Source organism: Callorhinus ursinus, unplaced genomic scaffold (genome assembly GCF_003265705.2).
Source record: "Callorhinus ursinus isolate GAN/ISIS: 27379988/994484 unplaced genomic scaffold, GSC_fseal_2.0 scaffold100, whole genome shotgun sequence".
NCBI classification, from domain to species: Eukaryota; Metazoa; Chordata; class Mammalia; order Carnivora; family Otariidae; genus Callorhinus; species Callorhinus ursinus.
The window spans coordinates 992,585-1,010,663 of record NW_027397162.1 but is presented as its reverse complement, the minus strand read 5'-3'; the positions used below and the strand labels follow the sequence as shown (position 1 = coordinate 1,010,663).

Genomic DNA, 18,079 nt, shown 5'->3' with positions numbered 1-18,079 from the left:
CAGGGAGCTCGACGTGGGGCTCGATCCCAGGACCCTGGGACCATGACCTGAGCCAAAGGCGGATGCTTAACGACTGAGCCATTCAGGTGCCCTGCCCCTGAAGTCTCTTTCTGTTACTCTGTTTCTCATCATTTTTCCTAAGCAAGGATCAACAATTTACATGCCTTCCACACTGGGAGGAGAGGGCAGTGAAAGGAGTAAAGATCAGCCATGTGGGTAGAGCTTGCGTGCTGAAGAAGAGAAGACCCAACTATGTTGGCCATTATTTTGTATTTATGATCAATTTTTTACTTTGTTAAGCAGGTCATCAAATCCAGATTATTATTTTTTAAATTAGACTTTATTTTTTTTAGGACAGTTTTAGGTTCACAGCAAAATTGTGTGGAAGCTGTAGAGGTTTCCTGTATATCCCTTTTCCCCAACATAAACACAGACCCCTCTACTCTCAACATTCTACATCAGAGTGGTATATTTTGTTACAATCAATGAATCTGCACTGACATCATTTTCACCCAAACTCCACAGTTAACATTGGGGTTCACTCTTGGTCTTATGCATTCTGTGGGTTTTGACAAGTGTATAATGACATTTGTCCACCATTACCGTAGCATACATAGTTTCACTGCCCCTAATATCTGTGCTCTCTCTCCCCACCAGCCCCTAGCAAACACCAATCCTTTTACTGTCTCCATAGCTCGACCTTTTCCAGAATGTCATATACTTGCAGTCCATATAGCATGTACTCTTTTCAGATTGGCTTCTTTCACTCAGTAATATGCATTCAGGTTTCCTCCATGCCTTTTCATGATTTGAAAACTTCTTTCCAGTGCTGAATAATATCCCATTGTTTGGATGGACCGTAGTTTATTTATCCATTTACCTATTGAAGGACATCTTGGTTGCTTCCTAGTTTTGGCAATTATTAATAAAACAGCTATAAATAAATATCTTTCTTTTATGTGGACATACATTTTCAGCTGCTTTAAGTAAATACCAAGGGGCACAGTGCCAGATTGTATGATAAGATTATGATTAGTTTTGTAAGAAACAACCAAACTGTCATCCAAAGTGGCTGTACCATTTTGCATTCCTACCAGCAACGAATTAGAGTTTCTGTTGCTCCATATCCTTTCTAGCATTTGTCTTATCAGTTTTCTGGATTTTGGCTATTTCTAATAGGTATGTAGTGATATCTCATGGTTTTATTTTGAAATTCCTAATAACAAATTATATTGAACATCTTTTTAATTTTTATTTATTTACTTATTTTTTTAAAGATTTTATTTATTTATTTGACAGAGAGACACAGCGAGAGAGGGAACACAAGCAGGGGGAGTGGGAGAGGGAGAAGCAGGCTTCCCACCGAGCAGGGAGCCCAATGTGGGGCTCGATCCCAGGACCCTGGAACCATGACCCTAGCCTAAGGCAGAAGCCCAACGACTGAGCCACCAGGGCGCCCCCTATTTATTTATTTTTTAAAGATTTTCTTTATTTATTTGACAGAGACACAGCAAGAGAGGGAACACAAGCAGGGGGAGTGGAGAGGGAGAAGCAGGCTTCCCGCAAGGCAGGGAGCCCGATCCGGGGCTTGATCCCAGGACCCTGGGATCATGACCTGAGCTGAAAGCAGATGCTTAATGGCTGAGCCACCCAGGCGCCCCGAGCATCTTTTCATATGTTTGTTTGCCATCCATATAGCATCTTTGGTGAGGTATCTGTTCATGGTTATGTTAAAAAAAAACCATAGTTTTATTAGCCACATTTAAGTTAATAGTACCTAAACCACCTAAAATTTAACAGCCTAAAATTTAGATGCTCTCAGAGAATTCAAATTAGGATTCATCATAGCGTCACTTACTTCAAATCAATAATAATATTTTACTTGTTTCGATTAATAGTCAATAAATTATTAAATAACAAATTATTAACTGGAATTAGACTTAGGGACCCTCAGACATTTGGTAAATTACAGATTAGTTCCTGCAAATATATGCTAACAAATAAAAAATATTTCTGGAGGCATGCCCCACAGTTGATGACGGAACTTAACTCTTGCATTATAGAGGATGGGGAGTGGAAGAGAAGAAAGAGGAAATACCATTTATTGTATGAATATGCACATAAATCTCAATTTTCTAAACAAATATTTTATACATATTGAAGAAATAATAAGGAAAACATTGATAAAAAGTGTGTGTATAGGGCGCCTGGGTGGCTCAGTTGGTTAAGTGACTGCCTTCGGCTCAGGTCATGATCCTGGAGTCCCGGGATCGAGTCCCACATTGGGCTCCCTGCTCGGCAGAGAGTCTGCTTCTCCCTCTGACCTTTCCCCCTCTCATGTGCTCTCTCTCAAATAAATAAAAACCTTTAAAAAAAAAAAAGTGTGTGTATAAAAATCAATACATACAAATAAAAAATTATAGGGGAATTATAATGAGAAATTACAAAATGAATTTAAATAATTAGATATATCATTTAAATGGGAGTCAGGGGGCGCCTGGGTGGCTCAGTGGATTAAGTGGCTGCCTTCAGCTCAGATCATGACCTCGAGGTCCTGGGATCCAGCCCCATGTTGGGCTCCCCTCTGAGCAGGGAGTCTCCCTCTCCCTCTGCCCCTTCCCCTGCTCATGCTCACATGCTCTCTCTTACTCTGCTCTCTCTCAAATAAATAAAATCTTTAAAAAAAATTTTTTTTAAATGGGAGTCAGAACCACAAAATTTGGGTAAATCATAGAGATCACAAAAGATCTTTGATTCCTGGACCTGTTGTGGTTACGTGTCTTAATGGGTGACCCCATTAAGAACTGCAGTCATTTGTGAAAAAAATCAAGACTGTTTATTGTCTTTTATCACAGTTTCTGTAGAAGGACATTTAGGGACTAAATTGGAGCATCTTATTTTCAGTGGGAGTGATGGGAAAATCCCCATCTCACAGCTCTGTGGTTTAGATTTTGGAGGTCAGATCAGACCCAAGTTGTCACTGCTCAAAGAGTGAGTGAGGCAATTACTTTAGAAATCCTAACAAATGTGGAGCAGACGCTGATGTTCAGGGACCACCGAAAAAGCACTTTTATATGTACCAGAGAAACACTTAGATCCTAACACCATTATACATCATCATTATTTCTGCCCTCTTAGCTTGGCAATTTTTTTTTTTTTAAGATTTTATTTATTTGTCAGAGAGAGAGAGTGTGCACAAGCAGCGGGAGTGGCAGGCAGAGGGAGAAGCAGGCTTCCCGCCAAGCAGGGAGCCCGGTGCGGGGCTGGATCTCAGGATCCCGGGGTCATGACCTGAGCTGAAGGCAGACGCTTAACCAACTGAGCCCCCCAGGCGCCCCCCTCCATGTTCATTTTTAAGACTGAAGTCTCCCCTGCTTCATTTTCATCTTCATCCAGGCCGCAATGGTGCACAAATATCAGAAATTTAAAATAATATTTTTTAGGTAAAACACTTGGGTTGACCAGAAACACGCCCCAGTAAACCCATCTTTTGTCTTAACTGTCTTCTCTCAATTAGACTTTGTCTTGCCTCTCATTTTTACCTGATGTTTTCCAGGCATTTTATTTTTTTATTTTTATTTTTAAAAGATTTTATTCATTTGAGAGAGAGAGAGACAGAGATAGCGACAGAGAGCACGAGTGGGGAGGAGACGGAGAAGCAGGCTCCCAGCTGAGCAGGGAGCGGACATGGGGCTCAATCCCAGCCCTGGGATCATGACTTGAGCCGATGGCAGATGCTTAACCAACCTGAGGCATCCAGATGCCCCTCCAGGCATTTTAGATGTGTTATGGCCTGGCAGTTTCTCTCTCAATAAATTACTTAATCACTTCTAGTAGTTCTCAATAATGTGATTATTTTACAAGTGTCTCTGAGATCATCTCAAGTCCCGATAAACACTGCCACAGCATTTACATGTGAAATAATAATCTCTTCCAGAAAGGTGATGACCTCCTGTTGTCCCAAAACTTTATTTAAGGGATAAAATGCTTCCTTTGCACATGTTCAAAAATAGGAATTTGAAAGTTTTTGGCTTATGGTATTTATGGTATGACATTGGCTGAGATCGCCAATAAAATGTGTGTAGATTATGAAGACAGAGATGACTAAAAATCTACTGATTGGGAGATAATGAAGAATCAGCAAAAGTAAGTTAAAAAGGCAAAAATTATTAAGGGTGTCGAGACCTGGTGAGAGAACTTTTAACCAAAATCTTAAACATGATTGTTCTCTTTAGAAGTTTGCTCATAACATTGGATCTGTGAAGGTAAAGGTGCAAATAGAATGAGAATTACATAGGAATTGAGATAACAGAAAAAAAACTCTTAAAAAGTTGAGTTGTTAAAAAAAAAAGTTGTAGGGGTGTGAGTGAGAAGTGGTAGAAGCAGGAAATGTACTGGGTGGAATAGTGAAGTGTAATTGCTTCAGAGTGTCCAACATAGGGGCACGTGGGTGGCTCAGTTGGTTGGGAATCTTCCTTCTGCTCAGGTTGGGATCCTGGGATCCTGGGATCCAGCCTGGAGGCAGGCTCCCTGCTCAGCGGGGAGCCTGCTTCTCCCACTTCCTCTGTCCCTCCCACCCGCTCATGTGCTCTTTCTTGGGGATGAGCAAATAACATCTTAAAAATAATTTTAAAAAAGGGTGTCCAACATAAAGTGTTTTTTTGTTTTGTTTTGTTTTTATTTAAGTAATCTTTACACCCAATATGGGGTTCGAACTCATGACCCCAAAGTCAAGAGTCACATGCTCTCAACTGAGCCAGCCAGGTAACCCCAACATAAAGTTATTTTTAAGAGATTCAAAGAGAGGGGCGCCTGGGTGGCTTAGTTGGTTAAGCGACTGCCTTTGGCTCAGGTCATGATCCCAGGGTCCCGGGATCAAGTCCCACATCGGGCCCCCTTTTCTGCGGGGAGCCTGCTTCTCCCTCTCCCTCTGCCTGCTGCTCCCCCTTTTGTGCTCTCTCTCTCTGTCAAATAAATAAAAATCTTAAAAAAAAAAAAAGATTCAAAGAGACTGAGTTGCAATGATATCTGTTAAGAGATTTGGTTAAACAATTTGTCTTTGGCAACTCCTTAGCGCTTCTCTCTCAGGAGTTCCTTAAGACCATGGCAGCTTTGGAAGGAAATACGTTCTGAGTGATATTGGACATAAACTTGTCCTTTATTTTCACAGAGGGCCAGAAGGATCTGTCTCAGCACTACCTGCTTCTCAAGTGGCTTCCAGGCCAGTAAGCTTTGCCCCAGTATTTTGAGGTGGGTGGAGCTAAGAATGATGTCCCCAAAGTGCACTGGATTTTGCTCTTTACTGGGTCCTGTAACTCCTGCTAAATTCCTTTATTGCTATGAATAGACTGGACCAAGAAAAAGGAAAAACAACTACAAAAAAAAAAAATTTCATGGATATTGTTTTTCAGGCATTCTAGAAAGACGTATTATCCCAGTACATGCGTTCATTTTGTTCTTCATTAACATTACGTATTCTTACCTAATGGTCTACCAAGTGGTTCCAAAGTACTTCTGTACAGACACAAGTGGAGAACCCAACACATTCACAGCAACAGCCTTTCCCCTAGACTTTCCCATAAGCAGCATTCTTATCGTGGTGAGCAAAAGTCACATTCACCATTCTCATCCTGGTGAATATGTTTGTTGCTTTTTACTCTCTCCTCTTTTATCTTTTTGGATAACCCTCATTATGAACCTGCACCATGGTCTGATGAACACCTACACTGGTCTCTTCAGGATCCCTGACATTCATCCCTTTATGCTCTTTGGCAGTGCCACCCAGGTCTCAGGTATACTTTGCCTGCTGGGCAACAAAAACAAATGCTCCAAGTGTAGTTCCTGTACTTATCTCTAGGACATCCCACCATTTTTTCAAAAAACTTTATATATTTGTAGGCTCAGAGTTTATCTCGTTTAATATTCTGGAACATTTTGTCGCCTGGGTGGCTCAGTTGGTTAAGTGTCTCTCTCCGACTCAGGTCATGATCCCAGGGTCCTGGAATCGAGCCCCACATCAAGCTCCCTGCTCCTCGGGAAGCTGGCTTCTCATTATGCCTGCCCTCCTCCTGCTTGTGCTCTCTTGCTCTCTCTCTCTGACAAATAAATAAAATCTTTAAAAAAATATTCTGGGATTTTTTTTTTTTTTAAAGATTTTATTTATTTATTCATGAGAGACAGAGGAGGAGAGAGAGAGAGGGAGAGAGAGAGATTGAGAAGCAGAGGGAGAAGCAGGCTCCCAAGGAGCAGGGAGCCCGATGCGGGACTCGATCCCAGGACCCTGGGATCATGACCTGAGCCGAAGGCAGACGCTTAACCATCTGAGCCACCCAGGCGCCCAATATTCTGGGATATTTTGATTCAAAGGTGAATAACAAAGATCATAACTGCTCCATATTGTTTATAGTGTTTAAAACAGGAATGCTACTCATTCAAAAGTAATTTTCTAAAATTGTATAATGTTATTCACTAGAGTTCAGGTAATTTTATGACATAACATTGGGAATATTCAGAATATAGGAGTTGAGAGTATAAAACTACTTCTGGTTAGAAATTGATGCTGACACTTAAAAGATTCATTCTAATTACCAAAGCATAGTTGGAGTGGGGAGGGGAAGCTTCATTTGGAGAAAAAAAGACCTGAGAATATTCTTTTTATTTTATTTTATTTTATTTATTTATTTCAGAGAGAGAGATAATGAGAGAAAGCACGAGAGGGAAGAGAGTCAGAGGGAGAAGCAGACTCCCCGCCAAGCAGGGAGCCCGATGTGGGACTCGATCCTGGGACTCCAGGATCATGACCTGAGCCGAAGGCAGTCGCTTAACCAACTAAGCCACCCAGGCGCCCAAGACCTGAGAATAGTCTGGGTTGGAAGGGCACATGTGGAATTCAAAGAAATGAAGGAAGATCAATGTATTTACAGTATAATGTATGATGAGGAGTGGTGAGAAAAGGAGCATAGAAAGTGGGTGAGGCTTTTTCTACCAGGTATCAGAGGACACCTGAACTATCGGAATGATCACAACTTTTAGTAAGGGAGATGATGGCTTTGTGAGGGATTAATCAGGTGGGATAAGTAGTATTTTTTTTGTTTTGTTTTAAGATTTTATTTATTTGACAGCACAAGCAGGGGGAGTGGCAGGCAGAGGAAGAGGGAGAAGCAGCCTCTCTGCTGAGCAGGGAGCCCAATGCGGGGCTCAATCCCAGGACCCTGGGATCATGACCTGAGCCGAAGGCAGACCCTTAACCGATTGAGCCACCCAGGTGCCCCTTAAATAGTATTGTTAATGATAAAAATTTAAGTATTCGAATAAATTTATTAAACTTTCCATTTTACCACCTTTTAATATTTCTTTAAATTGAAAGGTTTTTGTTTGTTTTAAATCTTATAAAAGCATTTATGGTATTTAGTGGGAAGCTTTTGGAAATTATGTTTTTATCAAAGTCAGTTTTAGTAATTATTGTGAGCCATTGGCACCTGGATGATACTTTCAAAAAGTTGCTCTTTTTCCTCTTTATTACACTTCTTTAGTAAGTCATTTGCCGTTCATTGCCACTAAAACATTTATTAGTGTAATATTAATATGTTGAAATCCTAAGCCAGAATTTGGAGAAAGAGCATTCATGGAGGCAATTAAAGGAAGTCATGAGGGTGGGGCAGTACGTCATTAGGACTGATTTCCTTCTAAGAAGAATAGAACATACCCTATGAGTATGTTCATAGGGAAGAAAAGGCCCTGTGAGGGCACAAGAAGATGGCCATCCACAAGCCAAGGAGAGAGGCCTCAGGAGAAACCAAACCTGTTGACACCTTCGTCTTCAACTTCCAGCTTCCAGAACAGTGAGAAAATCAATGTCTGTTGTTTAAGCTACTTCAGTCCATGATATTTTGTTACAGCTGTCCCAGTAGACTACCAAAATTGTCATTCAGTGTGTTCTCACCAAATAAATAAGCTGGACATCCAAAAAGATACAGTTAGGAGACACAATTGATACTATTCTAAAAAGGCTACAAGGGCACCTAGCTGGCTTAGTCAACGAAGCATGTGGGGCATCTGGGTGGCTCAGTCGGTTAAGTGGCTGCCTTCGGCTCGGGTCATGATCCTGGGGTCCTGGGATCGAGCCCCACGTCCGGCTCCCTGCTCAGCAGAGAGCCTGCTTCTCCCTCTCCCTCTGCCTGTCACTCTGCCTACTTGTGCTCGCTCTCTCTCTGTCAAATAAATAAATAAAATCTTTAAAAAAAAAAAAAAAGCATGAGACTTTTGACCTCAGGACTGTGGGTTCCAGCCGTACCTTGGGTGTAGAGATTACTTAAAAATAAAATCTTTTCTTAAAAAGATTTATTTATTTACTTTAGAGAGAGAGAGCATGAGCGAGAGGGGCAGAGAAAGAGGGAGAGTCCCAAGCAAACTCCATACTGAGGGTGGACCCTGAGATCACTACCTGAGGCGCCCCTAAAAATAAAATCTTAAAAAAAAAAGACCTACACAGTTATAAATTAGCTTTTTATAAAATTTAGAGGATTTAGTATAGAGCTTCCAATTTTACTTCCACTTCTGTTGATTTTTGCTTCCAATTGTCAAAATTACTGATGACACAGGTAACGGAGAAGTTTTCTGCGGGAACCAGAAACAAATCCTGTTTGTCCGCCCGCTTCAGGGCAGCCTAACATGCTTTTTCTTGCTCTTCTGTTATGGCCCTGTAGGGAGTCTTTTTTCTTCTTCCTGATAAAACACACGAATACAAATCTGAGTAACGCTTCAGGCCATATACATTTGAAGAACAATACCATGTTTCCAGCTATGTGTGAACTCTCTTACGTCTGAACGACACTATGGAATGAGATGTCCTTTAGATAGAGGATTTCGGGACATCTCAAATAATACTTTTATCCTCACGGAGCTGGCTGAGCTTTATAGAGTTGAAATAACGTCTGTAAGCCGCGTTTAACAACGAGCAAAACCCCGCCCCGCTTTGACGCAGGAGCACCGGTAGCATTCCCTGGCTGCCGCCTGGACCATCCACTGGTTGAACGCCGTGAACACCCTTTGCAGCTACTACATTTCCCAGAAGATCCTGCGATGGGAGGCTGCAGTCATGAGCCAATGAGGAGCCAACATGAGGGATTTCCGACCGTGCGCATCGCCTCGGGGCGGGACTTCCGGTCCTCATCATCCTGGTCGTTTCAGCTTCTCGCTGGTTCTTTCGCCCGGTCCGAGGTTCCGGACCGCTGGGTGTGGGTTGTGGTGACGCGACCAGAGAACGGGCGGGAGGAGGCGCTGTCCCCGCCGCACAGACTTGGGTCCGCTGCTCAGCGACGCCGCCCGGGCTGCTTCGCTCCGAGGCCGGGACAGGGACCGCCGGTCCGCTCCGCCCACAGAGTCCGATGGCTGCGGCCGCGCCCGGGGACCGGGCTCAGGTAAACGCTCGTCCCCCGGACCCTCCCCCCACCGAGACCCTAAAGGCTCGAGCCACGGCCGGGTGTCGGACGGGGCGGCGGCGGTGGGCGGGGGCCCCGTGTGCGAGCGCCGGCGTGCCGGCGTGAGGAGCGGGCGCCGGGCCGGGGGCCCTGAGGCGGGAGGAGGCTGCCCGCAGGCGACAGCGCGTGAGGCGGGGTCGCGCCGGGACTGGTGGGCCGAGGTGCGTACCTCTGTTCCGAGGGCCCTGGGGGGTCGTGAACAGAAGAGGGACACAGTCAGTGTTAGGGTGTTAACGGCTTTCCAAAAGCTGCTCGAGGGAGAAGAGGTTGGAATGGGGGTGATGAAGACCAGCGGGCACCGGGAGTGGAGTTCTTGTCGGAGGTCGTAGAGCTGGAAGGAGGAGCACTGAGGCAGAGGTTTGTCCGTTAACAGCTCCCTCGGTTACCTCCTTCCCACGGTTTTGGAGGCTGAAAAAGCACTTACGGCACCTACACAAGGAGGGAGAGGGTCTCCCAGTCCCTCGCTTGCGCTGGCACCACCTCTATGGTGAATGGGATTTTGGTATCCTGAAACTTTGACGGATTTTCCCAGCGGTTGGGTCTGGGACCTTCGAGATACCCCAAGTTCAGGGTCCTGAATGCAGGCCAGGGGTTACACGGAGGTGTTCTCGGTTTTATCAGCCAATGTAAACGGGTGGAAAGTTATCTCGGGAACAGTTACCAGTTTGTGTAAATGCTTGGAGGCGTGCCTGAGGTAGAAACAGGGTATAGCAGGTCTTCATTCTTTCTGTTAAGAACAAAGAGCAGATCAAGAATCAGGCCTGTAATGTGGGCTGCCTGAGAACTTGGGCATCTGTTGGGTACGTAATGGGAAGTTTGGATAGGAGGAGAGAGTTGGTGATAGCCAGGTTTAACAGGCTCCATCTGGTTGCACAGTGGAGAACAGATTATGGGGTTAAGGGAGGAGACAGGGAGCCCAGGTGGAGGCAGTTGCTACAATCCAGATGAGTGTTGATGGATAGGAGTGGTGGCTGTGGAGGGAGAAGAAGGGGTTGGACTTCTGCCCATTTTTTAAGAAGGGCCATGTAGACTTTTGGATGTTGTAGATGAGGGAGAGAAAGGAGGACTCAGGGAGGATCTCAGGTTTTTTGGTCCTAGCAGCTGAAGCTATGGAAGGTCCATCAACTGGGATGGGGACGTCGGTGGTAGGTTAATTTCCACTGAGAATTTTCTTAAGGTTTTTGGCTCTATTAAGAATTGGAGGTTTCAGGGGCGCCTGGGTGGCTCAGTTGGTTGGGCGGCTGCTTTCGGCTCAGGTCATGATCCTGGAGTCCCAGGATCGTGTCCCTCATAGGGCTACCTGCTCAGCGGTGAGTCTGCTTCTCCCTCTGACCCTCTTCCCTCTCGCGCTATCTCTCATTCTCTCTCTCTCAAATAAATAAATAAAATCTTTAAAAAAAAAAAAAAAGAATTGGAGGTTTCAGAGAACTGAGTAAAAGCATCAGATGCGCCGCTGGACACACAGGTCTGGAATCTGGGGAAAGGTCCAGGATAGAGACATCCAAAAGTGATGGCTTTTGTGTGGACCAAGGTGGAGATTTGGATCACACATAGGAGGGGTTGTGCAGGTTGTGGTGTTGTGGTGGTAATGCTGTTAGTGGGTTAGAAAGAAGAGGGTGCATGCCAAGGGAGAGAGTTGACAGTGGAAGCAGTGTGGGAGAGAGGATGATCTGGCAGGCAGCCAAGACTTCCCTGGGATGAGTGGACATGAGATGGTTATGTAGACAGAGTAGTAAGTGAATCAAGATGATAGTGAGGCCAGGCCTATTGTTTATTCACTACTGTACAGATTCACCAGAATTTTGTGGTGGGCTTTTATGGCATCTGTGGTGTTTCAGTCTTGCTGGTGGATAAGGTCTGGGGAAATTTGTTCATTTGTGAGGGTCACTGTGCCTGGCACGGAGACCAGTGGGTGTTTTGTTGTTTTTTTTTTTAAAGATTTTATTTATTTATTTATTTGACAGAGAGGCACAGCGAGAGAGGGAACACAAGCAGGGGGAGTGGGAGAGGGAGAAGCAGGCTTCCCGTGGAGCAGGGAGCACAATGCGGGGCTCGATCCCAGGACCCTGGGATCATGACCTGAGCTGAAGGCAGACGCTTAATGACTGAGCCACCCAAGCGCCCACCAATGGGGTTTTGATGTGCTTTTAATGAAGGTTAAGTGGAGAAAGGAGGGTTATTGCTGCTGAGGGACAGGAAGGGAAGCACAGAAGTATCAGGGTCACAGGTATCTGGAATTTACTTATGGTTCTGGGTGACAATATTGAAGCAAAGACCACAGGTAGATGGACAGGCCTTCAAAGCAGCATTTGGTGCTTTCAGTGGGATCCATCAAAGGACAGGGGCTATACTAGATCATGTTTGAAATTTTCAAGCATTCTGGATGCCATGTGCCCAGTGCATGGGTTAGTCCAGGGACATGCCTGTGGCGTGGGGCACGGAGATGACAAAGCTTTGGGAATGGATTTGAGGGATCTGAAGATGTGAGAGAGGTTTGGTCTACTGAATGATGTGCACATTGAGAGTAAGTATGAGCTGAGGGCCCTGGGGCCCTATTATTGGGAACCTCAGGGTGAATCATGAGCCCACGTGGCTATCCTCTTGTATGTACAATCTGTGAGCTGTAGGGGAATTGCTTGGTAGGAGAGATGGGGCCCAGCAGACCAGGCCCAAAGCTTGTATGACATTTATCTGCCCCCCCTGCCTGTTGTTGCTGAGGGCTGAATATAGTGATGAATGGGATCATGAGGAGAGAACAGCCATCAGTGGCTCTAAGGCCTGGTACCTCCTCTGGGGTGGGGAGCTCTGGAAGAGGATAAATGTGGCGTAGATGTATGGGAGATGGAGTGTGGGTTCTCAGAATGTTCATGGTTTTATCCGTCCCGTTCTTGATAGGGTGGCGTGACCTTTGAGGATGTTGCTGTGTACTTCTCCCAGGAGGAATGGGGTCTCCTTAATGAGGCTCAGAGATGCCTGTACCTGGATGTGATGCTGGAGAACTTTGCACTTACATCCTCACTGGGTAAGACCCTCCCCTTCCCCAGTGGTGTAAACTAGGTTTTGCATTACCCCATGCTTCTCTTTTCCCAGGGGGTGCTCTGTCCTTTTTAACATGTGGACCATAAGTATTGCTTGCTTCAACAGTTTCTTGGATAGTTGCTGTCTTTGGTAGGGCTGTGTTTTTGCACCTCCCTCTTTTCTCCCCACAGGCCCAGTACTGTTTGTACTGAACCCTCACAGGAAGAATTTGAGTTCAGTAGTCTTGTAGTGAGGCTAGTGGATGGCATCTTGTTTGTCCTCTCCCTGACCAGGTCATCTCTCTAGGTCTATGTTAGTTTTGTGTCCCTGGTTTTGTTTCCTTTTTTTATCTGACATTTCGTTGTGCTTCCCTATGCTGGGAATTGCAGATATTATCATGGTCATTACCTACCTGGACCATGAACTTTTTTTAAGACTATCCTGTACTGTTCTGTGTATAGTGTTCTGATTTCTTTCCTTTTTTCTATTTATCAGCTTTATTGAGATGTAATTGACAAATAATATTGTATATATTTATCTTTAAAGTATACAGTGTTATGACTTGATATTCATATACATTTTGAACGTATTACATTCGTACATTCAAACAGCTTAATTAACATATCCATCACTTCACATATTTACCTTTTTTAGGTGTGTAAGAACACTTAAGATCTATTCTCTTAGCAAATTCAAGTGTACAACTCAGCATTATTAATTATAATCACTATGCTGTACATTAGATTCACAGAACTTAACCAGCTTGTAACTGACCAGTATCTCCCTGTTTCCTGTAGTCCCCAGCCCCTGCCATTCTACTCTTTGTTTCTGTGGGTTGAATTTTTTTTTTTTTGGTACAAAACAAAAATATTTTAATACCTTTAAAATCCAAATTTTTCTTTAAAATCATTCATGTAAAAGATTGTCAAGTCAGAATTAACAGCTCAATTAGTCAAGCATCAGGAAGCTACATTACAGCTATTTAATATACAAAGAGGCCTCTTTTCCCCAGTCACTTCCTTCTAATGTCTCTGTTTCCAGAATTGTACAGACTCCTTTTTTTTTTTTTAAAGATTTTATTTATTTATTTGACAGACACAGCAAGAGAGGGAACACAAGCAGGGGGAGTGGGAGAGGGAGAAGCAGGCTTCCCGCGGAACAGGGAGCCTGATGCGGGGCTCGATCCCAGGACCCTGGGATCATGACCTGAGCTGAAGGCAGATGCTTAACGACTGAGCCACCCAGGCGCCCCAGAATTGTACAGACTCTTTTGCTTCTCTCCACTCCCCATGCCACTGTTTCTTCAGATCATGAAAACTGAATCTGTTGAACACCAGAAATCTATTGATATGACATTGTATAAACCATAACATTTTGTTGTTGACCCTCTGCAATTATTAAGCCAGCTGGTAACTGGTTAGTAAATGCCTCCTCTGTAAGTTCTTCACTTAGTCCATCTGTAGCTGTGACTATTCCCCGAATTCCTTTGTCTCCTTCATAGCCTCTCTGAATTTCTGAAGGTATCATTTTAGAGGTTCCATGTAACTGTCAGAGCATAAGGTCGACATGGCAAAGAGAGTATCTTCTCTCTTGATTGTCCTCCGTTTCTCTTGATGGCATTTTTCACTTGCTTCAGATGTTATAAAGCTGATGAACTCACACATTGTTGAACATGGTCTTTGACATCTTTTACAATCTTTCCCATTTGAGGTATGGCATTTTTCATTATCCTTGCAACATTCGCAATTGGAAGATAGATATCTTTTCTCTGAAACTTTCTTTTGAATCATTTGTGTCTTATAATCATTCATGCCGTCCTCGGTATCATCACGAGGCTGTATCACATGGTGGCTTCCTCCGATGTGGTCTGCAGAGATGCCTAGTTGGAGCACTGTTGCCATCCATTGTCATGAAACTGTCAGAACCGTGTTGTCAGTGGTGTTCAGGAACACCTTTCTAAAAAGGGATCTAATCTTTGCCCAATTTCAACCTTGCAAGTCCAGGGACCGCAAGCCACCAGATGGGTGCATTCTTTACGTGTAAGCCAGACTGCAGGGAAACCAAATCTACTCCTTCCTCCTGGGAACCCCGCTTCCTCCCCCACGAAGGTGTGTGGGCTGGCCCCGGCCCCACCGCCCAGGCCGGCTGACTGTCAGTACTGCCAGTGCAGGGCGGCCACCCCAGCATGCGTCCCCTGACTCACCCACCCAGGCCCTGGGCCCGCACCCCACACCTGCCGGCCACCCGGGGCACCAGGGCAGACAAAGCTGCCCTGCCACACCCCCACGAGCAGGCCGGTGGGAGGGGGGCACCCCTGGGGACTCCACGAGGCGGCCCGGCCAAGGGCGCAGGGTCAGGGACGCTGGGGCCGGGGCCTGGGCCAGGGCCTCCGTCCGGCTCCCCTCACAAAATGGAGCCGGCCTGGGCACTGCCTCCAAGGGCTGGGAGCTCAGCGGTGGTGGCCTGGCCTGCGTCCCACCGCTCCTCGGCACAGAGCACACAGAGCCTGCTCCCTTGCTGGGCCCGCAGTGGGAGCGGCCTGGCCGGCCCCAGGCATGTGGGAGGGAGGCGAGCGATCCTGGCCACGCTGGCAGCGGAGACGGCCTTTTTTTTAAGTCCACGTGTAAGTGATACCATGTGGTATTTTGTCTTGCTTGCTTACTTCACTTTGCATTTTGTCCTCCAAGTTTATCCATGTTGTCGTAAATGCACGATATCCTTTTTTATGGCTGAATACTACTCCATTGTGTATATATACCAGGCTTTATTTGTCATTCATCCATAGAAAGATACTTAGGTTGTTTCCATTCCTTGGCTATTGTGAATAATGCAGTAAACACAGGAGCAAATATCTCTGTGACATACTGATTTCATTTCCCTTGGACATGTACAGAGAAGTGTAATTGTTGAACCATATCATAGTTCATTTTTCATTTTTTTTAAGATTTTTTATTATTTTTAAGTAATCTCTATACCCCGCGTGGGGCTCAAACACAATCCAGAGGTAAAGAGTTGCATGTTCTTTGGACTGAGCCAGCCAGGCACCCCTATTTTTAATTCTTTAAAGATCTTCCATTCTGTACCAATGTCTATACCAATTTATCTTACCAGCTGTGTATAAGGGTTTCTTTTCTTCACGTTCTTCACCAACAGTTACCTCTTGCTTTTTGATAATAGCCATCTTAATAGGCGTGAGGTTATATTGTGATTTAGATTTGCATTTTTCTGGGGCGCCTGGGTGGCTCAGTCAGTTAAGTGGTTAAGTATCTGCCTTTGGCTCGGGTCATGATCTCAGGGTTCTGGGATCGAGCCCGGCATGGGGCTTCCTGCTCAGCGGGGGTGTCTGCTTTTCCCTCTCCCTCTGCCCCTCCCCCTGCTTGTGTTCTCTCTCTCTCTCTCAAGTAAATAAAATCTTTAAAAAAATAGATTTGCATTTTTCTGATATTAGTGATGTTGAGCATCTTTTCATGTACATGTTGGTCATTTGTGTGTCTTTGGATAAATGTTTGTTGAGGTCCTTTGCCTATTTTTAATTGGATTATTTGGTTTTGTTGTTATTGTTGAGGATGTTTTAAGATTTTGTTTACTTGACAGAGAGCAAGAGAAAACACAAGCGGGGGAGGGGCAGAGGGAGAAGCAGGCTCCCTGCTGAGCAGGGAGCCCGACATGGGCTCAGTCCCAAGACCCTGGGATCATGACCTGAGCCAAAGGCAGACGCTTAACCGACTGAGCCACCCAGGTGCCCCTGTTGTTGTTGAGTTTTATGAGTTCTTTATATATTCTGTTTATTAATCTCTTGTCAGATCTTTTGCAGATATTTTCTCCTATTCCTTAGGTTGCCTTTTCATTTTGTTGTTTCCCTTGCATTGCAGAAATTTTTGGTTTGATACAGTTCCACTTGTTTATTTTTGCTTTTGTTGCCTTTGCTGTTGGTGCCATATCCAAAAAATCATTGGCAACACCAATGTCAAGGAGCTTTTTTCCCTGTGTTTTCTTCTAAAAGTTTATAATTTCAGGGGCATCTGGGCGGCTCATTTGGTTGGGCGTCTGACTTTTGGTTTTGGCTTAGGTCATGATCTCATGCATCGTGGTCATGGAATTGAGTCCTGTGTTGGGCTCCATGCTTGGCAGGGAGTCTGAATTTTCTTTCCTTCTCCCCCTCCCCCCACTCACTTCAGCATGTGTGTGCGCTTGCTCACTCTCAAAGAAATCTTTAAAAAAAAAAAAGTTTTATTATTTCAGGCCTTATGTTTAAGTTCTTACTCCAATTCAAGTTAATTTTTGTGAGTGGTGTAAGATAAGGGTCCAGTTTCCTTTTTTCTTCTTTTTTTTATTGGTAGCACTAGGATTTATTAAGCTGTGTCTTGGTAAAGGCTCTGGGGCTTGCCCATGGTGCTCTTAATGTATAAAGCTCCGATGTTCTCCCAGTTCTTCTTGAGTCTTGACACCAGGAAATTGATAGTTAAGTGGATGTTGTACACAAGCTCATCATCTGTCATCTTCATATGGCCAATAGCCACTGCCAGACACAGGACCTTCTTCATCTGGAGTTTGCTGGTGGACTTAACTTCATTCACTTTGGCCACGTGTTCTCATTGTGAGTCAGCAAGGAAGGGAACTTTTCAGCCTTATTCAGGCCTCAGCCCAGGATTTGTGGGATCTTCTTGATCAGAGATTCTGAAGGCAAAAATGCATCATATTTCTTGGCCAGCTTCTTGAATGATTTTTTTTTTATTCTTGTGGAGTTTCTTCAGCGCCTATGTCTATATGGAGAATATCCACAGCCTTGGCCTCATCACAGTGCTGCTGGTCCCCCAAAATACATATGGAAAACTTGGGGCGGGGAGTGGATGTAAGCCCAGAATGTCCACACTCACCAGCAGCTGGTCTAGCTTCCCAAACCAGCTGGCGGGCTTGGCCAAGTTTTCCCCACACCTTCCCTCTTATTTTAAGACCCAGGGTGGAGATCCCCTTTTTTCCTTTTTCCATCACTATTTATTGAAGAGACTGTCCTTTCCTCACTGTGTTTTTGGTGTCCTTGTCAAAGATTGGTTGACCATGTGTGCATGGGTTTATTTCTGGGCTCTCTATTCTGTTCCATTGGCCTGTTTTTATGCTAGTACCATACTGTTTTGATTATTATAGCTTTGGAATATTTTGAAATCAAGAAGTGTGATGTCTCCAACTTTGTTCTTTTTCAAGATTGCTTTGGCTATTTGGAGTTCTCTGTGGTTCCATACAAATTTTAGGACTGTGTTTTCTATTTCTGTGAAAAACGTCAGTGGAATTTTGTCATGGATTGCATTGAATCTGTAGATTGCTCTGGGCAGATTGCTGTGAGTAAAATGGACATTTTAACAATATTCTTCCAATCCAAGAACATTGGATATCTTTCCATCTGTCTTCACTTTCTTTCATCAGTTTCTTAAAATTTTTAGGGTATAGATCTTTCACCTCCTAGGTTAAATTTCCTTCAGTATTTTATTCTTTTTGATGCTATTGTAAGTGGGATTGTTTTCTCAATTTTTTTTCAGATAATTTATTATTTGTATATAAATGCAGCTTAGTTCTATATATTAATT

At 44.4% G+C, this 18,079-nt stretch overlaps 2 protein-coding genes and 1 pseudogene across 6 annotated transcripts in view; 2 read left to right on the top strand and 1 right to left on the bottom strand.

Moving 5' to 3' along the window:
• Window positions 1-18,079, top strand: part of LOC112806821 (zinc finger protein 552-like) — a 124,767-nt gene that overhangs the window by 51,081 nt on the left and 55,607 nt on the right. The gene's annotated exons all lie outside the window — the stretch shown is intronic.
• The window catches only part of LOC112806571 (uncharacterized), a 61,362-nt gene that overhangs the window by 36,136 nt on the left and 7,147 nt on the right, over window positions 1-18,079 (top strand). Inside the window, 1 exon segment of the mRNA XM_073888961.1 lies at window positions 12,375-12,501. Coding sequence (XP_073745062.1) covers window positions 12,375-12,501 — 127 coding nt within the window.
• LOC112806605 (nuclear transcription factor Y subunit beta-like) lies at window positions 13,766-14,408 on the bottom strand (annotated as a pseudogene).